General features: G+C 47.1%; 8 protein-coding genes across 13 annotated transcripts; 4 read left to right on the forward strand and 4 right to left on the reverse strand.

The window, feature by feature from the left end:
• Positions 1–6: 6 nt before the first annotated feature.
• On the forward strand, positions 7–3,258 carry LOC117639278 (beta-glucuronidase-like). Its single transcript, XM_034374801.1, has 13 exons — positions 7–138; positions 237–520; positions 596–781; positions 864–1,039; positions 1,135–1,280; positions 1,377–1,597; positions 1,678–1,821; positions 1,914–2,086; positions 2,187–2,330; positions 2,407–2,491; positions 2,561–2,737; positions 2,840–2,978; positions 3,057–3,258. The coding sequence occupies exons 2-13, from the start codon at positions 305–307 to the stop codon at positions 3,203–3,205; spliced, it is 1,956 nt and encodes a 651-aa protein (XP_034230692.1). The 5' UTR covers positions 7–138; positions 237–304; the 3' UTR covers positions 3,206–3,258.
• Positions 3,259–3,391: 133 nt separating this feature from the next.
• LOC117639298 (RING-box protein 1A) lies at positions 3,392–4,569 on the reverse strand. Its single transcript, XM_034374835.1, has 2 exons — positions 4,411–4,569; positions 3,392–3,923 (listed from the first exon to the last, which is right to left on the reverse strand). Exon 2 carries the CDS (start codon positions 3,920–3,922, stop codon positions 3,578–3,580), a length of 345 nt encoding a protein of 114 aa, XP_034230726.1. The 5' UTR covers position 3,923; positions 4,411–4,569; the 3' UTR covers positions 3,392–3,577.
• Positions 4,570–4,628: 59 nt separating this feature from the next.
• On the forward strand, positions 4,629–6,520 carry LOC117639297 (BET1 homolog). Of its 2 annotated transcripts, none has more exons than XM_034374833.1 (5): positions 4,629–4,792; positions 5,175–5,249; positions 5,343–5,452; positions 5,528–5,584; positions 5,664–6,520. In XM_034374833.1, exons 2-5 carry the CDS (start codon positions 5,210–5,212, stop codon positions 5,817–5,819), a joined length of 363 nt encoding a protein of 120 aa, XP_034230724.1. In that variant the 5' UTR covers positions 4,629–4,792; positions 5,175–5,209; the 3' UTR covers positions 5,820–6,520. The 2 variants fall into 2 exon arrangements, with proteins under 2 accessions (XP_034230724.1, XP_034230723.1); XM_034374832.1 differs by having other exon boundaries at positions 4,637–4,847.
• Positions 6,496–8,350, reverse strand: LOC117639289 (phospholipid phosphatase 2-like). The gene is made up of 6 exons (XM_034374823.1): positions 7,930–8,350; positions 7,712–7,862; positions 7,529–7,628; positions 7,288–7,451; positions 6,952–7,209; positions 6,496–6,869 (listed from the first exon to the last, which is right to left on the reverse strand). Exons 1-6 carry the CDS (start codon positions 8,163–8,165, stop codon positions 6,690–6,692), a joined length of 1,089 nt encoding a protein of 362 aa, XP_034230714.1. The 5' UTR covers positions 8,166–8,350; the 3' UTR covers positions 6,496–6,689.
• Positions 8,351–8,699: 349 nt separating this feature from the next.
• LOC117639299 (molybdopterin synthase sulfur carrier subunit) lies at positions 8,700–10,078 on the reverse strand. Its single transcript, XM_034374836.1, has 2 exons — positions 9,941–10,078; positions 8,700–9,260 (listed from the first exon to the last, which is right to left on the reverse strand). Coding segments are annotated over exons 1-2 (312 nt in total). The 5' UTR covers positions 9,943–10,078; the 3' UTR covers positions 8,700–8,950.
• On the forward strand, positions 9,680–13,712 carry LOC117639288 (succinate--CoA ligase [GDP-forming] subunit beta, mitochondrial). Of its 5 annotated transcripts, none has more exons than XM_034374818.1 (10): positions 9,680–9,791; positions 10,779–10,856; positions 10,932–11,070; positions 11,160–11,259; positions 11,344–11,496; positions 11,574–11,754; positions 11,830–12,088; positions 12,162–12,296; positions 12,387–12,515; positions 12,590–13,711. In XM_034374818.1, exons 2-10 carry the CDS (start codon positions 10,788–10,790, stop codon positions 12,721–12,723), a joined length of 1,299 nt encoding a protein of 432 aa, XP_034230709.1. In that variant the 5' UTR covers positions 9,680–9,791; positions 10,779–10,787; the 3' UTR covers positions 12,724–13,711. The 5 variants fall into 5 exon arrangements, with proteins under 5 accessions (XP_034230709.1, XP_034230708.1, XP_034230711.1 ...); XM_034374817.1 differs by lacking the exon at positions 9,680–9,791 and adding an exon at positions 10,115–10,251; XM_034374820.1 differs by lacking the exon at positions 9,680–9,791 and adding an exon at positions 10,168–10,270 and having other exon boundaries at positions 12,590–13,712.
• A 688-nt stretch (positions 13,713–14,400) lies between these two features.
• On the forward strand, positions 14,401–17,976 carry LOC117639282 (sodium- and chloride-dependent taurine transporter-like). Its single transcript, XM_034374809.1, is given in 12 exon segments — positions 14,401–14,760; positions 14,931–15,062; positions 15,134–15,341; positions 15,429–15,577; positions 15,819–15,937; positions 16,007–16,267; positions 16,375–16,593; positions 16,762–16,906; positions 16,909–16,964; positions 17,059–17,232; positions 17,310–17,373; positions 17,456–17,976. Coding segments are annotated over 11 exon segments (1,719 nt in total). The 5' UTR covers positions 14,401–14,552; the 3' UTR covers positions 17,358–17,373; positions 17,456–17,976.
• Positions 17,428–20,662, reverse strand: LOC117639290 (non-specific lipid-transfer protein). The gene is made up of 9 exons (XM_034374824.1): positions 20,618–20,662; positions 20,103–20,232; positions 19,797–19,990; positions 19,531–19,721; positions 19,224–19,461; positions 18,894–19,149; positions 18,670–18,823; positions 18,354–18,583; positions 17,428–18,267 (listed from the first exon to the last, which is right to left on the reverse strand). Exons 1-9 carry the CDS (start codon positions 20,660–20,662, stop codon positions 18,077–18,079), a joined length of 1,629 nt encoding a protein of 542 aa, XP_034230715.1. The 3' UTR covers positions 17,428–18,076.
• Positions 20,663–20,722: the final 60 nt, after the last annotated feature.

Genomic DNA, 20,722 nt, shown 5'->3' on the forward strand with positions numbered 1-20,722 from the left:
ACCCCTCTTTACTCGACCGGCTGCTGCCAGATCAAAACAAATACACCCACCGGATGCAGCTAGTTAAATTGTTTAGGATTTTCCCTGGTTTGCATTCCAATTTTATTTTATTACTTTATTGTTATTCGGAGCAACCAAGTATGTGAAATTATTCTTGTCAGAAACGATACTCTGCTATCGTCTGCTTTGTGGTTAGTGTATAGTTCTGTTATCAGTGAGATATCATCTGCACTTAGGACTATCTGTTGGCAAACAAATTTTATTCATCACTGATTTGGTTTCCCTAAAAACTGGGTATTGAAAGATGTTAGTCCCCCTATACTTGCTTTCATATATCGTGTGGTCTCTCACCACATACCAACATGTTCATGGCGGCATACTATACCCATATGAATCAGAAACCAGAGAAGTGAAACCTCTTGATGGTCTTTGGACATTTTGCACTACTCCAAAAGATCAATCACAAGATGTAGGCTTTTCAGAAAAGTGGTTTAACTTGGACCATCATGACAATAAAATGGTAAGTAGCTTCATTAAATTGACTGACGGTATGATTTGCCTTGTGTACAAAATAAAACGGTTTTCTTCTGCAAAGTCTGGAGAACACTGTCAGCTGATGCCAGTGCCAGCTAGCTACAATGACATTCCAACTGATTCTTCGGTGCGAGACTTCATTGGCTGGGCTTGGTACAGAAAACCACTTTTTGTGCCTAAAAGATGGTCTGAAGATAAATTGAAAATATTTGTTCGATTCGGAAGTGTTCACTATCATGCCATAGTGGTGAGTTTCAAATTCCAGTTCGGGAATCCGTCACAGAAAATATTGGCCAAACTTGACACCCCTTTTGGTTCTGGTTCTGCAGTGGATGAATGGACAGCAGGTGGGGGAACATGTGGGGGGCCACCTTCCCTTCCAATTGGACGTCACATCCGTCCTCAACTACGGCACTGCAAACACCTTGACTGTTGCTGTCAACAACACTCTCACAAACGTCACTCTGCCTCAAATGCAAATACACCATCCCAATGACACGTCCAGGTAATTTTTATTACAATGTTTTCTTAGCCCTATAAATTTCTGTAGGAAAGGATTTATTTTGAATAGTGTTATCTCATTTAACATTATTTTCTCAGGTACCCTCCAGGATATGTAACATATTCACAGAAGTTTGATTTCTTCAACTATGCTGGAATACATCGTCCTGTTTATCTTGTTGCCCTGCCTTCAGTTCACATTGATGACATCACCTTGACAACAACCGTGAATTTTGAATCAAATGGTAAGTTCTCTTTTATTCATGAAAGAAAACCTAGTGTACTTAGCAATTTTTGAATCTGTATCAGAGTCAATTATTACCTTATGAGTATTGTTCCAGGTCTGGATAGAGTAACTGTAGGAACTGTACAGTTTTCTGTTGAACACACATTTCAAGGCTCTGAAGAGGATGTGAGTTGTGATGTTTCTATATCAACTCAAGGAGGAAGTATAATCCATCATGACATTACTTCATGTTCATCAGAAATTTCAATCAGACAAGCTAAACTCTGGTGGCCTAGATTTTCGCATGCTAAACCCGGATATCTGTACACTTTTGAGGTAAAATATGCCTTATTGTTAGATTAAGAAGTAAAATATGATTGTACAAATTCATAAATTTTTACCATTTGCTTTTTTAGGTTTCTTTGATAGTTCAAGGCATTCCTGTGGATGTGTATAGACTTCCTTTTGGAATTCGCACTGTTTCTTGGAACAAGTCAAGTCTTATGATAAATAGTAAGCCTGTTTACCTGAGGGGCTTTGGTATGCACGAAGACTCAAATGTATGTTTCTGTACTTGGAATTATATTATTGCCTTTAATCTAAATTTAGTGCCTTTTGTTCTTATTTATAATTATTGCTCTCTTACTTTTAGCTAAGAGGAAAAGGCTTGGACTTGGTACACACTGTTCGAGATTTTGAATTGATCAACTGGTTAGGAGCTAATGCCCTTAGGACATCACACTATCCCTACTCTGAAGAAACAATGAATTTAGCTGACAAGTATGGTATACTTGTTATTGCTGAGAGTCCTGCATGTACTATTGAGTAAGTTTTGTTCAAAATCTTCCTTATTTCAAAAGACTCTTTAGTGGAAGTCCAATGACAACATGGAGAATTTTATTGTCTGACAAACAAATTTTTTCAGCTCATTTGGAGAAGAGATACTTTCACACCACAAAACAGTTTTGAATGAACTTATTTCTCGGGACAAAAATCATCCCAGCATAATTGCTTGGTCTATCGCAAATGAGCCATACTCTGATCTTCCACAAGCAGACCATTATTTTGGGTGAATATTAAGTTAAATATCTAGTTACAGAGGGTTCTGCAGGGAAATTATGAGTAGATGTGTTATTTCTGTCTAGAACGTTGGCTGATTTGATTCGTTCTCAAGATCCTACAAGAGCTGTCACTTTTGTCAGCAGTCGGAGTTGGAACAATGACAAAGCTGTTAGTGTTTTTGGTAAATGTCTCTAAAGCATTGAAGACTAGATTTTTAAAAATTTGGTCTTTCTTTAGGTGCAACACATGGATTTCATTTGTGTGAACCGTTATGCTGCCTGGTACTCAGACTCTGGCTTACTGTCTCTGATTGAAAGGCAAACGGTTGAAGAGCTGAAAGCGTGGCATGACAGGTGGCAAAGACCAATTGTAATGTCAGAATATGGAGCTGGTTCCTTGAGTGGCTTCCACAAGGTAAGATAGAATAAAATAGAGTTAGTGATGGTGAGCATGAGAAAAGGGTGATCTCTCTCTTGTATTCTGTTGCCCTTCAATTAAAAGAACATCCCTCAACAGTTGCCTGCTGTAATGTGGACTGAGGACTACCAAGTCCTAACACTTCATAAGCATTTCCCTGCATTCGACTACCTAAGACTGAATGGGTTGCTAGCTGGTGAAATGATTTGGAATTTTGCTGACTTTAACACCCCTCAAGGTAAGAGTTCATATTCCCATCATTCCTTCATCATATTTCTGAAATGATCAAATAAACTTTTGTCTTTTTGGTCCTTAGAATACATTCGTCCCGGTGGATGCATGAAGGGACTCATGACTCGGGAACGCCAGCCAAAAGCAGCAGCACACTTAGCAAGATGGCGGTATTGGAAGCTGGCTCAGAACACTAGTGGCTTTTCCATTCCAGAAGATTTGCTTTATTCATGAATTTAACTTTCATGTACCTATACCTCTTGAAATAAAATACTATAAATTTCTGAGATGTACTCTTTTTCACCAAATTAATGTATTTTGAGATTAAGGGTGTGTGGTACAGCCAGCACAATTGTTATAAGATACATCTAGCTTTCTTCCAGTGCTCTTCTTTTAAGGGGATGTTATAGAAAAAAAAAGTTAAAATGAAAAAAACTAACTTTTATTATTGAATATTTAACACAATCTGTGTAACTGAAATGGGCATAGCATATGAATATATAAAGTTGAAAGAAAAGAACATTGTAACTGAGTGAATTACCTCAGCACTGGTATTATTGAGAACAAACAAAAAAATTTGGAGTTACAGATCCAATTGATTCAGTTTTAGTGACCATACTTTTGGAACTCCCATTCTCTATTGTCCAGAGGGCAAACTTGTCTAGTCTTCAACCAACGAGAAATGCAGTGGAAGTGAAAAGCATGGTTACAAACTCCCCACGCAACAGTGCACTCATCACTTGTGGCAGACGCCTGGTTTGCCTGACATTCAATGCAAAGATCCATAATGTGATTGCGGCAAATAGCACAGTTGTCTACAACTATATCCCAAGCCCACAGGGCAACTGCATTCCACTTCTTTACTTCAAAGCGCTTCTTCTCTCCTTTGCTGCTGCTGGACGTGGGCAGTTCTAGCTCTTCTTCATCAACATCCATTGCTGAGGTAGCCATTCTGAAACGTAAACAAAATACAAGATATGGTAAGTCTATAGTACAGAAACAAATTTTATTTTATTCAAACATTGCTTTGAAAAGGGGAGGCGACAGGAAACAAAGATTTACAGAACCCGCTTCAAATTTTTTATGGACAAGACAGGCGCAATTTAATATTCTTTCATAAATAAAGTAAAGTAGCTCAGAGGCAACATTCTTGCAACACAATAACCCTACTAATGGCGTTGGTACTATTTGGCAAAATGCAAAGAACCAAAATAATGTAACCTATTGTTAGCTAAATTAAACTTAAATTGCGCAACCAAAGACGTTCACAAAACTTTCTACAAATTAATATTAACAGAGGAAAGCGAACAGATGCAGCGATGACAAAGGCAAAACAAAACGGCCCAAGGTAACGATCACAGTCTGTCTTTTACGGTGCAATCCATCATCACCAATATAAGAAAATATCGTGCGACTTCTTGAAGTTTCGTTGATTTTACCTTACTAGACGACGACCGCTGAAATTTCGAGGGATACTTCTCCAAACGTAAGCCGACCCGCAGGATCTGATCAATGGAAAATGGAAATGGCAATGGCCTGGAGAAAAGGAGAAGGAGAAGGAAGAGCGGTTAGTTGAGACGGCGTCCACAAGGGGCGCTACACTCGCGACGCTCTTGTTTTCTTGATCTCTTGATCTTGTCTTGTGTCACAAAATGAGTCACGAGCCACACCGGGTCACGTCACAACAGTGATCACAACCACAATTTAGTGTTAAAGACCAAAACTTTCAAGAAAAAAAGCGTCTTCGTGTACTTTTTTTTTCATTCATTTCATTGATAGAAGGCGGTGCACCTAGTAAACAAACGACAACTTCAACTTCATGTACGTCACAACAATTTAGCAAAGTTCAGTTTCAGGGAAACAGCTTCAGATTTTCGTAAGTATATGTGATTGACAACCTCAGATTAGATGGAGATTGATCGTTATACAGTCATTGTTCATCCTATCATTCCCGCACTCATTGCCATTGAAGACGGTGTCGACCGTAACCCTATGTAACGTTCCCTAGTACGTCTGCAATAACATATGTCATTGTCAGGCATTCGTCATCAGCACCTGTTGAAGACGTGTTTCTTTTTAACTTCATATAAATTAATTAACTCGACGCGAGATTGGCCCCTCTCTTGTGATATGCCACCATATAATTTGTATTAGAAAATAGAACCACACATCTCTTACCGAGACACCTGTCTTGTGGTTTCAGAATGATCAAACCGTGAACGATTCTCAGAAACATTCATGCAGAGGGATACATCCAAAATGAGAAGAGCACATGCAGGTACGATTGAATTTCGGTTCATTTTTGTAACTTGTTTGCGCAAATCTTGACCTAAGTATTTTTGTACTTATTCCCCTTGAATCCATTTATCAGGAAATTTATACGAGCCCCTGCCCACACAATATGAGGCAGGGAACAATATTGAGGAGGAGAATGAGAAGATGACAGACCAGTTAAAAGACAAAATACATGTGTTGAAGTCGGTGAGTAATTTACAATAGTATCTTACCCAACTGGTATTTCTGTTTTTGTTTTCCAATTTCCTTTTTTCCTTTCAGCTTTCAATTGATATTGGTGCAGAAGTAAGATATCAAGATAAACTTCTCAGGGATATGGTAAGTTATTTTTGCTAATAGACTGGCTACATATAAACATTCTTTGTCATTTTCTTATCTTTTGTTACTTTTTGTCCAGGATGAAGATTTTGAGAAAACTGGAGGCTTTCTTGGCAACACAATGAATCGTGTTCTCCGGTTAGCAAAGGGTGGCCACAACTATTATATATTCTACATTTTCTTATTTTCAATCCTTGTGTTTTTCATTCTGTGGATCACATTAAAACTACGCTGAAATATTGTGGGTGCCAATTTGAAAAGTTCTGTGTGACTGATTTGGGTTACTTGCTGAGAGTTTGTGGCTCTTGAGATGTATATCTAATATCTGATCATACACTTTTGCTCTTTCTTTGTATGTGCTAAACCGGCCACACACTGATTTTCTTGTTTGATACATCTGTGATAGTGAAGAGTTGTTAAAGCCACCTTTCTATGATCTTTGTAAGTTCAATTTCCAGTCTACTTGTTTTGTGTTTATAGGTGATAGGGTTTGAATGTGTAAATACAGTCTTTCTTTGTTATGAGGTTCTTCCTCTTTCTATCACATCTATGTATAGACTTTTTCCTGATCTGTCAGTGTACAGTAGTTGAGTAACTGATCTGGTCTTTCTAGTTATACTGGATATTTTATATTTCAACTGTCAGCCCAAACTGTGTTTTTTTGAAAGGACCCTACAAATGTACCAATTTTATGATTCTTTTTATTTATTTATTTGCATTAAGAAGATTATGACTTATCAAAAAGTTGTAAATTTGAGATGATTTGAACATGGTCAGTTCACCGAGTTAAATGGCACATTAGAAAATCAGTGCCCCTCATGTGCTCTATAATAATCAGTATTTTACAACAGCTGCAGCACTAAATGTGAAGTAGGAAAGGCAAATTATTATTTTCTCTGTGGAAGGCAACGTTATAATAAATAAAATTTTATTCCAGCTCTTGTTATGTCATAAATTAATGATAAAAAAAAATAAACTTCCTATCTAAACTATTAAACTGAAGTGACAATTCTATTGAGGTATACTTGATAGGCCTTTCACATTTTCTGTTTAGAAATATTTTGCAAAGCTGCCTCTGTTGAAGACCCTAAAATTGACGAATGGTTCAGAAGTACGCGTCGTCCGGCCTGCGGTACGCGCGCGTGTCCTTGCCAGCGTAGAGGGAGTTGGCTCTGTTGACCGCCTCGGGGAGGGATGAGGACGAGACGGCCCTGGAGCCCGCCGTCGGTGCGGGGGCGGAGGCCTTCTGCATCTCCTTGGCCAGGTCGCGACTCAGCACCCGAACCTGGAGCAGGCGGAGGGTGAGTGACGGCCGGGGCGGTGGGGTTCAGCGTGTGTCCGGAAACATGAGCCCGCAGCGTACTCACCACGTAGGTGCCTGTGAGGGCGCCCAGCAGCAGGCCGACGACGATGTCGCTCCAGTGGTTGTACCTGGAGTCGTACACCTGCGAGGCGACCAGCAGCGCGGGGACGGCGCACACGAAGACCACCGCGGTTCTCAGGGCGTACATGCCGCCCGCGCGGACGCGGCGCAGCACGCGCTCGGCGTGCACGGCCACCAGCACGCCGGAGAACGCCAGCATGGTGCAGCGGTGGCTGGGGAAGGACAGGCGCGCGTAGCGTTCCTGCGCGAAGCACGAGGCGATGGGGGGCGTCAGTACGGCCGGGGCGGCAGGGCATCGCCCTCCTCAGGGTGTACCTACACTCTTGCCGATGTCGCGGTCCTCGAAGGTGCCGGCGTTGCAGTAGCGCGCGTAGCCGAAGCCGTAGGCGTCGTCCGACAGGAAGAAGGGGCGTGGCCGCGACACTAGCAGGCGCAGCAGGTCCGCGGCGGCGGAGGTGAGGCACAGCCCCAGCAGGAACACCACTGCACAAGCACGCCGAACCTCGAATTGCATTGGCCGCCCAACTTCACTCGGCGTCCTCGGGGAAGTCCCTACTCACGTGTCAGCTTGGCAAGCCGTTTGAAGAAGGCCGGCGTCCAGGCGCTTTTGGTGCGGTCCTTCCGAACGGTGAAGGCCAGCACGACTTCGAGCAGGCTGAGCTGGAAACGCCAGCAAACGAGTTGACTCCATGACTGCTGCATCTTGGCGCGCGCCAGGACCAGAGCCGAGCCGCGGGACTCACCAGGACGACGGGGGCGAGGATGACGAGGAGGTAGATGGCGTAGTTGGGCAGCTCGATTGTCGGGTTCCTCCGTGGGGTCCGGTACGCCGTGTCGAGGCAGAGGCCCCCGAGCCCTTGCAGCTGGGGGCGGATCAGGTACAGCTCGCCGAACCTGGACCACAACCGCTTGAAAACGAGCAACGAACCGAGGGGCGCGGTCGAGGTGGACGACGGCCTACCTGAGCTCGGCGGCGACGGCTGCCAGCAGCAGCAGCCCCACCAGGTCCAGGAGGTGCGCCATGACGAGCCCCGCGCTGCGGCGGCGGGGCGGCAGCGGGGTGGTGGCGCCGGGCGCCGCGACGGGCACCGAGACGTGCTCGTGGAGGGGCGCGGGGTGCGGCTGCAGCACCGTGTCGCGCCACGAGCTCCTCTGCACCGTGGGCATGGTGGACGAGGGCCCGAGTTCCCTCCGCATGCTGAGGCCGTGCAGAGCTTGACTAATCGAGCCTTGCCTTCCCGGCTGGCGCTAACGCCCTGGCGGTGTCTGCCCGCGAATCGTGAATCCTGTTCCCGGGATTGTGTTCGCGTTGTCTCTGGTCATGCGTACCACCCGATCAGCAGCTATCAGTGCTGCACAGCCGATTCACTCTGCCCGCTATCTCACACATGTTGGAGCAGATAACGCGCTCGACGCCCTCCCTCAGCCCTTTCGCAATTGGCTGCCCTGCCGACCCGCCCGGACCCGCCTCACCACCTTCACCCCACGCCGTCTAGGCCGTCTAGGCACGCGCCTAGAGCCAAGGGCGCCGCGGCCGCGGGGCCCCTTTCTTTTTCAGTGTCCGCTCCGCTCGAGTCGTGGCGACGACGCCGACGGGCTCTAGTGGCGCGCGCCTCCACACCTGACGCCTCCACGACTCACGACCCTCGGCCGGGTCGTGGCGACGGCGACTGGGTGACTCATCGTCATCAACGCGCTGTTAGGCCACAGGGGGCAATCAATGACAAGACCTTTCACACGCACCGGTGTTTATTGCCACGGGTAACAGGATGTTTAACAAGTCGTATCACAGCAACAGGATGCAAATTCACGCGGTGAAACGCACCAAGACGAACACATAATTATAAAATTACAAAATATATACTCTCTGAGCTGAACCACAATAACATTAACAATAACAATGGTAATAATACATAGCTAAACAGTCGATAGAGGATCTCATTCCCGGGGGAAGTCCAGCGATAGAGCGATCTTCGGCGTCCTCAGCCGCCACTGAGGGGCGGGATGACGGCCACCTCGTCGCCGTCGCGCAGCCGGAGGGCGTCGCCCGCCGCCACGAAGTCCTGGTTGAGCGCCAGGATGAAGGTGCCGGCCATGGCGTGCAGCGAGAAGGCCTCGGTGACGCGCTGCAGCAGCGCGGCCTCGTCCGTGTCGGCGGGCAGCCCCGTCAGCACGCCCTCCGCGGTGCCGGCCAGCTCGCGCGCGCCCGCGAACAGCAGCACGCGGACGCTCACTCCGGCAGGGGGGTCTTGGCCTCCTTGGCCGCCCACCTCCCCTCGCTGCGGCGGCGCCCTGCAACGCAGAGACGGACTGTTATTTTTGGCGGGAAATTCTTCCGGACTGCGCGCGCGGCTGGGCCCGCTACTTCGGAATGCACGCGCACGTCGGCGATGACGAGTGCCGACGCGATAAGCTTCGTGCTTCGCGCCCACTTGCGTCTGTTTTCCGTTTCAGCTGACGCAGGTGCAAAAGTCCCTCCCCTCGCACGCTCGCAGCGATAGCGACGGGGACGGGCAGAGCCCTACTTTACCCCTTCGGAGAATCCTAAAGGGGGTGCAGGCCTCTAGCGACGGGCCGCCTGCCGGGTAGGCAACCACCTGTGCACCGCGCACGGACGTCGGTTGGGTTGCCTACGCGCCGGGCGCCCGGCATAGGCCGGCACTGACAGGACGGCAACGACCGAATGAACAGGTCCTCGACCGTGAGCTCGGCTATCTTGGCCAATCTTAGCGCATAGGCCGGCTTCAGAAAACAGATAGGCTCGCGCGATCAAAACATCCGAAGAGCTTATCTGACTTTTGATCCCGCGGCAGCAATCGGCAGGTAGGGCGTTGCAAAGTTTTGGAAATGAAGCGACTGGTGCAGGTTAGCCGGGTCCAGTCCGCAGTGGTCATCCAGATCACCAGAGGTCACCTTCTGACACTCGATTCTTACGATAAATCACTCGGGGAAGTCCGATTCACCAAACTCACATTGATGGAGATCCCAGCGCTCCTCGTTCGCTCGGAATAGACGTCCGATCCTACAGGATCTTTGTCATGGGAGTGGTGTCAGGCGCTATCTTCTTACGTAACGGGTTAACAAGCGCCTGTTCCCGTTCCCTTTCGTCTGCTAGCAGACAACATGCTTAACGAACCAAAACAACACTATTCGCAGTCCAAGACAAACGAAGATCGTCGAGGTGATGCGGTATTCGCAGTCGGCCCAAACACGAGCACGAGAGTGAGAGGGTAGCGGCTGCACCCCGGTCACCGGACTTTCACCCCTTTCGTCTCAATTTCTGGTTGGTTCATCACATTCAGGTTCTAATTTTTACGTTGAGCGTTCCTTCATTCTGCCTTGTACTGGGGACTACCGTCAGTTTCGGTTGTCGAGAGTACAGTCCCCCGAGAGAGTCTGTTGGAAGCTGTTGGTCCCGCTCCACTGGTACGCGAAGAATTCCCACTGTACCCCTACTACAGCCCTGTCTGCGTTCTTGTAACCTTTGACTCCATCTCGTGGAACACACAAACAGCCGTGCCGTGTTGCTCAACCTTTTCTTTCACTTTGACTGGGAAATTGTATTGCTTTCCCTGGCTTCTAAGACTTGGTGCCCTTTGTATTTTTTTCCCAAGGCCCGAATAGACTGGGTATGATTACCAGTTTTTGTTGTTTTTGTATCATAATATCTCTATTATTTCGTGAAGGTAGCAGAAGGAGTCTTGTCAGTCATAATCGGCCTTCTCCTTATCTTTTCTTATGTCGTGTGAGGAGTGTGTCTGTCTCGTTCTGTGGCGAAAAGTACAAATTTTTTTGTGTTTATTTGTTTAGATTTCAACCATGGCTGGACTATTGAAATCGGCTTTCCATCTGTCACAGTCAGCCCAGTGCTTGACTGGGATAAAAAAGGTTTGTGTTTTTTTTCAAACAAATTATCGAATTCCTGGGATAGTTGTGTATAATATTTATTGATTTACATTTTAGATGAACGCCATGCAAGTTCGTTTCCTGAATTTGTTGGAATATCAAAGTAAAGTCTTAATGCAGAATCATGGAGTTAATATTCAGAAATTCAAGATGGTGAGGAATGCTGATGATGCTAAAAATCTAGCAAAAGAACTTGGTGGGTTGATTTTCCTTACTTTTGGCTTGACTGTATCTTTTTCTGCTTTTGTTGATAGCTTCTTAATAGTTCTTATTAATTTTTGCCAGTTGCTGAAGAGTACGTAGTCAAAGCACAAATCCTTGCTGGTGGTCGAGGAAAAGGCACTTTTGACAATGGGTTCAAAGGAGGAGTTCAAATTACTAAAGAGTATGTTTTCAATTATTAGTACTGTTTTCCACTTTTATTTAGCCTTCTGTTTGACTTCTTTTAAATTTTTGATTGCATTTACAGTCCCTCCAAGATTTGGCCTCTTGCTGAGAAAATGGTTGGACATAAACTGGTTACTAAACAGACTCCTCCTGGTGGTATTCTGGTGAATTCTGTAATGGTTGCAGAGTCTATTGTCATCAAACGTGAAACCTATTTCTGCATCTTGATGGACAGGTACGTAACACCTCATCACCTTCTATGGAACTCGTTTGTCTTTCTGTATTTAAATTTGGCTGTTTTACTGTTTGTAGAGCTCACAATGGCCCAGTCTTGATTGCTTCTCCTGCTGGTGGTATGGACATAGAGGAGGTAGCTGTCAGCAGTCCACAGTTGGTGAAAACTATTCCTATTGACGTAATTCAGGGCGTCACTGATGAAATGGCAATGACTGTTGCTGAGTTTCTTGAATTCAATGGCAGCTCAAGAAAGAAAGTATGAATTGTGTTCTTTTCTAGCCAACCAATCAACTTTTATTTTACCTGTAAATAATCAATTTGTTTCTCTCAGTGTGCAGATCAAGTAAAGGCTTTGTGGAGCCTGTTTACTGGTGTTGATGCGGTTCAGCTGGAAATCAACCCATTGGCTGAAACAGATACGGGTGACGTCGTTTCAGTTGATGCTAAGATTCAGTTTGATGACAATGCTCAATTCAGACAGAAAGAAATCTTTGCTATTGAGGACACCTCTGAATCTGACCCAAGAGAAGTGGAGGCTGCTAAATATAATTTGAATTATATTGGCATGTCAGGAAATATTGGATGCTTAGGTGAGCTGAGTTGAAACTAAAGCATACATCCAGAACCAAGATAGTTTCTGTCATTTGTAAATTTGATTTTCAGTAAATGGAGCAGGGCTAGCCATGGCCACCATGGACCTCATCCACTTACATGGGGGCTCACCTGCCAACTTCTTGGATGTTGGTGGTGGTGTGAATGAAACCCAGGTGAAGCAAGCTTTTGACATTCTCTCCTCAGGTAAGTGTTTTACTTCTTGTGGTATGCCTGAATTCTGTTATCTATTTGAAAGGACAAAGTTTTGGTTACTATTAATAATCAATCTTTCAGATCCCAATGTAAAGGCTATTCTTGTGAACGTGTTTGGAGGCATTGTTAACTGTGCGACCATTGCCACTGGTGTGGTCAATGCGACAAGGGCCTCTGGCCTGAAGCTACCTCTAGTTGTCCGTTTGGAAGGTAATTGTGCTGATTTATTTAACTGTCCCTTTATTTATATTTTAGAAATCATTTCAAATCCCAAATATTTGCAGGTACAAATGTTGATGCAGCAAAGAAAATCCTGCAGGACTCTGGCTTACCTATCGTCCAGGCCAAAGATTTGGATTCTGCCGCAATGGCTGCTGTTGATCAAGCTTCCCTTAAAGCCAAAGCTCAAGCTTGTTAAAATGATATTATGATATGTTCCTGCAGTTTTGCGAAATTAACATTGTACATCTCATTTACACGTGAATTCCATCATCAGGTACATTTCACATTGTAATATTTCTTCACACAAGTGTCTCCTTACCATACTTTGTCATCCTGTGCACTGAACTAAGCTCAAATTTGATATTGGTGCCTCAGTAAGCTTTACCATTGCAACATTACTAATATCCTGCATCAATACAGATTCAAAGACTGAAATAATGGGAAAATACCAATATCTGCCATCTTGTTAGTGTTGCTGGAGACATTGGATGTTGTAAGTCCAGAATGTGATTATTTGAAATGTAAGATTTTGATTTAAATGCTTGTAAAAATCCTGTGAAGTCTCTAGATGTTGCTGTAAATACTTTGTTTTTGTTGACTATTTTTTCAATTTTTTCAAAGATTGTACCCTGTTAGTTCATCATCTATCTTCTGTGTCCATTTTTCTGTAAATGTAGTCATCAGTCATTCTGGACAAGCACTATCAAAAAATTTAAGATAAGTTTTTGTTTGTAATCTTGCGTATTAGGGAAGTGACTATCAAAATGAGGCTGTAAATTGTTATGCCTCGTAAGGCACTGTATTTTAATAATATTTTTATCATTATTGATTTTATTCTGTTCAGCATTTTTAAGCGACTAGGTGCTAAATACATTCCCAAATAAAAGTAGGGCATTTGCATAGTTTGATAAATATTTAGATACCTCACACATTCAAGCTATTACACCCTCTTGTGAGTGTGTTTAGTACCTTCTGTTTGCTGTCAAGACTGTATCCACTTGTAACACTACTCCAATCAGATCCTCAAAGATCTTGCCTAGCATATGAGTAGTCATGTTAGAGTTTAAAATTAAATTGATAAATCTAGAAAGGCTGTGCCAATGTGTTCCCATGTTGGGTTTTAATAGAAGTATGGCTGTAACGGTTGTGGCATGAGGTGAGGTAAAATAAATAAAATCAAATACAAAAAAAAATCTTCTAAAATTTTTTCTACCCCTGAGTGTCTATGAAGGTTCAAGCAAACCGCGGAATGAATTTCAATTACTGATCACAACAATTTTCCTAGGATACCGAACCGCACTTGTGCCGGGAGAGGGGAAGGGAGTCGGGGCGAGGCGAGGGGGTCTTGGCCCGGAAGTCGCCTGTTACTGCCCGCTGCAAGCCATTCGTTCCCATTGGCGGGTCCAGTGGCCGGGGAAGGGGGGAGGGGGGGCTGGCAGGTTGGCGGTGCCAAAAGTAATAAACTTGATACACTTAGGCAGCAGATCTGATAAATTTGCCCGACTTTCATTGGAATAATGGGGAGGCCTGTTCAGCACCACTGCGGCCTCGGATTACTAGGTCCCTTGTGTGTATGTCGAATGTATTGAGCGAGCTAGCCTTGCCAGTGGCAGCGTCTGAAAGAGGAAAGCCAAAGCCCCTCCTATCGGCACCTGTCTGTCCATATCTATTCGAGTCCACCGGCGGCCAAAGTAGTCGCTGTCCCGGTGCAGCGTCCCGGCATGGCCCCGGCATGGCCCCGCAGCCCCGCCCCGCGAACCGACCCCCCGGGGGGGCAGGGAAGGACACGGCTTCAAGTGGGAGACAATGAAGGGGGCGGCGACGCGGCGACCAGGTCCACGCAGAGTCGGCCGGCAGGACGGACAGGACGATGCGAACCTGGAGAGGGGAACCAGGATAGGCTGGGCAGGCTGGGCCGGTCCCCGTCCAGCACAGCCTCCCGTGCTGGCGGGGTCGCTGCACGTGGCCGTGGTGCTGTACACTGCCGACACCGTCCTCGTCCCGGTGGAGCCCGAGTAGAGCGACATGGCCGCCCAGCGCGCCGACGTCCAGCTCGCGCCGCTGGACGGCAAGAAGGCCGCCACGCCGGCGGAGACGAGCCATGGGCAGGGCGCGGAGTACGACCGCGAGAAGTGGAACAAGCCCATCGAGTTCGTGCTGTCCGTCATCGGCTTCGCCGTGGGGCTCGGCAACATTTGGCGGTTCCCCTACCTCTGCTACAAGAACGGCGGGGGTGAGTCAGAAGCTGGCGTTTGCTGGAGTGCCGACGAGTTCGAGTGCACACGAGTCGGTTGTGCTGCCTCCCAGTGCCTGGGGGTGGGTCCCGCCCCGCGTGCCCAGAGCCCTAAGGCGCTGGTAGGCAACCCAACCGACAGCGCTGCCTTGCTATTGCTGCCTTGACAGGCGCCTTCCTCATCCCTTACTTCTGCTGCCTCATCGCCGGCGGCGTGCCCATCTTCTTCCTGGAGGTCGGCATCGGCCAGATGACCAGCCAGGGCGGCATCACCGTCTGGGACATCTGCCCCGTGTTCAAGGGTACAGTCCAGTGGTACAGTGCGGACTGGAGCACCGCGTCGGCCCGCACCTCACCGCCCTCTGTTGCGCAGGCATCGGCTACGGAACCACCATCATCTGCTTCCTGCTCAACGTGTACTACATCGTGATCCTGGCCTGGGCCGCGCACTTCTTCTACTACTCGTTCTCGGCGACGCTGCCCTGGGCGTCGTGCTCCAACGCGTGGAACACGGCGCGCTGCTTCACCGTGGCGAACCGCACGGCGCCGGGCCGCGTGGACGCCGTGGTCGAGTACTGGGAGTGAGCGGCGACGTCCTCCTTTCTTTGGCTGCCGTCCGTCGGGTCGCCTGCTGCTGGTTTTGAGCACGGCGATGACGCGTGTTGCAGGCGCAAGGTGCTGGGCCTGAGCTCGGGCATTGACGACCCCGGCGGCCTCCAGTGGGAACTCGCCATCTCGCTGTTCGTCGTGTGGCTGCTGGTCTACTTCTGCGTGTGGAAGGGCATCAAGTCCTCCGGCAAAGTCGTCTACTTCACCGGTGAGACGAGAGACGAGCCTTCCTGTAGAAAGCCCTGTTTAAAATTGGCCCCGCTGCTTTGTGGACGGTCCCCAGCGAATTTCGAACGGCTTGCGTGCGCGCGTCCCTTTTTTGTTCGGCCCGACAAACATCCTCGGGAGAAAAACCCTGTGACACTCCTCTGTGAATTCGGCTCTTGAGGCGCGGCACGCGGGAAACACGAAGGACACTGTGAAAATAAAAGAGGTTGCTTGCGTTGCAGCCACCTTCCCCTACGTGATGCTGACCGTGCTGCTGATCCGCGGCGTGACGCTGGAGGGCGCCCTGGACGGCATCATCTTCTACCTCAAGCCGGACTTCAGCAAGCTGCTCGAGGCGCAGGTGGGTCGCCGTCGCCGTCGCGCCGAGCCTTGGCGGCCCGCCAGACTCCTTACACCACGTGTGATCCAGGTCTGGATTGACGCAGGGACGCAAATCTTCTTCTCGTACGCCATCGCGCTGGGCTGCATGACGGCCCTGGGCTCGTACAACCACTACAACAACAACTTCGTGCGGGACTGCATCTTCATCTCGGCCACCAACAGCCTGACCAGCCTGTACTCGGGCTTCGCCATCTTCAGCGTGCTGGGCTTCATGGCGCAGGAGTCGGGCGTGCCCATCGCGCAGGTGGCCGAGTCCGGCCCCGGCCTCGTGTTCATCGCCTACCCGAAGGTGCCTGTCACCTGTCATCCATCTTTCAAACAAATTTAATCTGGCTGGTATAAAGTACTTGAATTGTTTCCCTCGGGCCAGCCTTACCCCTTGATTGTCCCCCTCAGGCGGTTACGCAGATGCCGATGGCGCCGCTGTGGTCCGCCCTCTTCTTCTTCATGATCATCCTGATGGGGCTGGACTCGCAGTTCGTGGGCGTGGAGGGCTTCATCACGGCGCTCGTCGACCTGTTCCCCGGGACGCTGCGGCGCGGCCACCGCCGGGAGGTCTTCATCGCCATCGTCAGCGCCGTCAGCTTCCTCATCGGCCTCTTCATGGTGACCAGGGTGCGTCGCGACGGTCGTGGCTTCGAGTCCCGGCCGAGCCGCCGCCGTTTTGCCGCCCGTCGGGTCCAGGGCGGGCCAGCCCGCCGAACACGCGTGCCGTGCGGGCTTGCCTAGCTGGACTTCGCAGGCGCTCTCCGCTCCGTCCAGCTGACTCTGTTCTCTGCCCAGGGTGGAATGTACCTGTTCCAAGTGTTCGACTACTTTGCCGCCAGCGGGATGGTTCTGCTGTGGTTCTGCTTCTTCGAGTGCATCGCCGTTGCCTATGGCTACGGCGCAGAGCGCTTCTACCAAGACATCACCGACATGATTGGCTACGCATCAGTCCGTGGTTGAAGGCTTGCTGGCTCGTGCTCACCCCCATCGTCACCATGGTACGTGATACTACGCGCTGTTGCAACCCCCACCCCACCGCCCCGAACCCCGAGCTCATCGTGTCGGTGGCGTGCCGGCCGTTGCCTGTTCCAGGGCATCCTGGTGTTCTCAGTCATCTCCGCGCCGCCTCTGACCTACAACCGGACCTACCACTACCCCGCCTGGGCCCTCGTCTTGGGCTGGTCCATGGCCCTCGTGTCCATGGTCACAATACCAATTTACTTCTTTTTCTACTTGTTCTCAAGACCTGGGAAAACTTTAAAAGAGGCAGGTTTTTCTGTTGTGAGCGCCGCTTGTAAATTGAGTTGTTGATTTTGTTTTACTCAAATCGCCTTTGGTTGCAGAAATGGAAAGAGGCACTCACTTCAAAGACGGAGCAGCAGGTGGCATAGAAGTGTCTCTTAACAGGTACATTAAAATACATTCAGTAGGAAGAGGGGTAAGGAAAGTGTTTCAAAGATAAACAAATATAAAACTTTATTTTCCATAGGTACATTGTAAAAAATAAAAACGCAGTATCCACAACACTGAATCCACCTCAAGATAACTAGTCATAATTCACAGAAGTTACAACATGAACCAGTGAAACTTCAATCTAACATATATCACATCAGTACAAGAGGTACACAAGAGTCAAATCAGCTATTTCTGCAATTAGGCAACAAATGGCATGGAAGGTAGATCAGGGGCACAGACTTGGTGCACCAAAAGTACGTCCTGGTAACTTTTTTTAATAATTTGTAAAAAAAATTACTAATACTGGTTTTAAAACAATGTTTTAAAGCTAAATATGATGGTCTAACCCAAATACACCACAGTAGAAAAATAGTACGTAGTAAAGTTCTTTAAATGCAGAAAATAGAGGAATGAGGCAAAATTTAAAAACAATAAAAGTTGCAGTAGTACCCGATATAAAATAGATAATAGTACATTCCTTGTTCATTCTTACATCATCACACATTTGATTTGAAGAACCCCATCCCATCCCCAAAACTGAGTATGAAAGTTTCATGCAACAGTCAAAAACAAGGGCAGCTTGAGCAATAACTCCACAAAGTGCAAGAATAAGTCACTTCCAGATTGAAGGCAAAACTGCAAAGAGGGCAATGCTTTACAACTTTGACCTAAACTCCTCAATCCTGGAGGCTGCCTTCTTCTGAAGTTCAGTCAATTTCATGGCCAGTCCCATGTTTCCTTGAATTTTAATTTTCCCTTGGAAGAAGGCCTTTTGGGGATTCAGCTTGCCACTGATCAGTTCAGGTACATCTTTGTCATCCATGATGAAAGTAACCTCTGGCTTGGCTGCAAAACAAAGAAATTGGGGAAATTTACCAAAGCACATATAAAAAAATTTAGAAAAATTCTGCCCGTGAGATATCTATAGTTACCTTTGCCGTTGTATTCAACACTTCCCTTTCCTGTTTTGGCATTGATGACCCAAAAGCCTTCAGCGCCGCCAGGACCATTCTTGACTTTGAAAGCATAAATACCACGGAACTTCTCAATCAGGTTGTCTTTATCATCTGCCATGGCCATTTCAAGGGCTTTGAAAAGAATGGAAGCCTTAAAGTCATCAGGGTTGGTGGCAGCAGAAACTGCATTAAGCCCAACAGCAGACCTGGAATAAATAGTAACGAGATTAGATCTGCCGTTTTGGAACAGTGAGTGGTAAGATAAGAAATCAGTGCCTAGATTTATTCTTACCTGGCGTAGTGAGGGAAACCCAGCCTGTACAAGCCCACAATGACTGCTCCTCCCAAACCAATGTTATGCTGCAGAGCCAACTTAGCGTTAGGCACCTGACGTTTCTCAGCAAGACCTCGTAGCTGCCAGCACAATTCAGAACACTGAGCAATACCTGTAAAATGTGTGAATTAGTCTCAATTGTCTTACTTAACTGAATTGAAGTAAAAGTCTTATTCACACACCTGTAGCACCCAGAGGATGGCCCTTGGAGATGAGACCGCCACTTGGGTTCACAACAAACTTGCCCCCATAAGTGTTTCCACCAGCATCAATAAGTTCACCTGCCTTCCCAGGGGGACAGAGGCCCAGAGCTTCGTATGTGATGAGTTCATTAGCAGAGAAACAATCATGCAGCTCAACCACATCGACATCTTGAGCCTTCAAGTTAGTTTTAGCAAAGAGGCGGTCAGCAGCATTTTTGGTCATGTCATAACCAACCTGAGAAAAGAGCTCCAGTAAACAGAGGTACTTCAATTTTATCCTTGCAAGCAGTTTAAAAGGCAAAAACTTACAATCTTCATACAGCTATTGTCTTGGAACGTTGAAGGAAGGTCAGTAGACATTTCCATTCCCAAAATTTCCACAGCTTGGGCCTCCAGACCATGACGATGAACGAAGTCCTCAGAGCACAGGATGGCTGCCGCTGCACCATCAGAAGTAGGACAGCACTGCAGTTTAGTCAGGGGGCCAAAGATCTGAGGTGACTGCATGATCTGCTCCAGGGAATAAATGTCTTGGAACTGAGAGTACCTGGATTAAAGATTTACAGTTAGAAAGATGCAGTGAGGGTCAATAACCAACATTTATCTGGGCTCTTACGGATTGTTTGCAGAATGTTTGTGGTTTTTGTAGGCAATCTTAGCAAAGTGTTCTGGTTTTGTACCGTACTTAGCCATGTGCTCTTTGCCTGCATTTCCGAATAATTGTGCTGTGATTGGGCTACCATCCATACCAGCAATGTCTGCCATCACCTCAACGTGCTTGTCCATGGGGTTTGTGCGGTCAAAGAACTGGAAATAATAACGAAAGTTCAAACATAGTAGAATTACAATATCTTGATTTGAATGTAAATGTCAGTAACATACCTTTGAGCTAAGTGAGCCCCGTTCCATCTTCTCAAATCCAAGAGCCAAAACACATTCTCCAGTGCCAGCTTCAATAATTTGTTTTGCAAGCATTAAAGCCGTTGAACCAGTTGAGCAGTTATTGTTTACATTGTAGACAGGCATCCCAGTCATACCCACTTCATACAGGGCACGCTGACCGCAAGTTGAGTCACCTAAGGACAAACAACACTTGAATACCACAACGAACATGAAAAGGAAAAGGAAAGAAATTGCCATGAAGACCAGTGTCATCATAAACCACCTATCGGTAGGAAAATATCTTACCATAGACATAACCCACACATGCCTGGTTGACATCTTCAACACGGATTTTGGCATCTTGAAGAGCTTTTGTAACAGCCTCTTTGGCCATCTGAGGGTAGTCGAAGTCCTCTCTCTTCCCCGGCTTCTCGAACTGGTCAAAACAGCAAAACAGGAAACAAGTTGAAAAAAAAAAAATCAAAAAAAGTTCCAGAGATAATCGCCGGTCAAAGTACGTCTCTGGGCTGTTCTGCAAGTCATCAGACACAGGCTAACTACAGAAAGGGACACTATTGTAAGAGAACTGATGATATCTAAGCAACTTCCCTTGAGCGAATAAAAGCGTCAGGCAACAGTCTACCTGCTCCACAACTTTTTAAACCCGACAAACACGAAAGAAAAGGGGGCGTATAAGCGAAACCGTGCCTTGAGAGCAAGGCAACACGCGAAAAGGCATCTGTTACGAAAGCGGCACCAAATAATACAAACGATTCCGCCAACAAAATAGGGAAGTGGGTGAGCTAACAAGACATTCTCACCTTGGTCATGCCGACTCCGACAACAAACACCCTCTTGGGACTCATTTTCAGCGCTTAGTTAGGGCGAGACACCGTATGACCTCCAACCAACACGACAGCCAGGCA

Source organism: Thrips palmi, unplaced genomic scaffold, assembly GCF_012932325.1.
Source record: "Thrips palmi isolate BJ-2018 unplaced genomic scaffold, TpBJ-2018v1 HiC_scaffold_11, whole genome shotgun sequence".
NCBI lineage: Eukaryota > Metazoa > Arthropoda > Insecta > Thysanoptera > Thripidae > Thrips > Thrips palmi.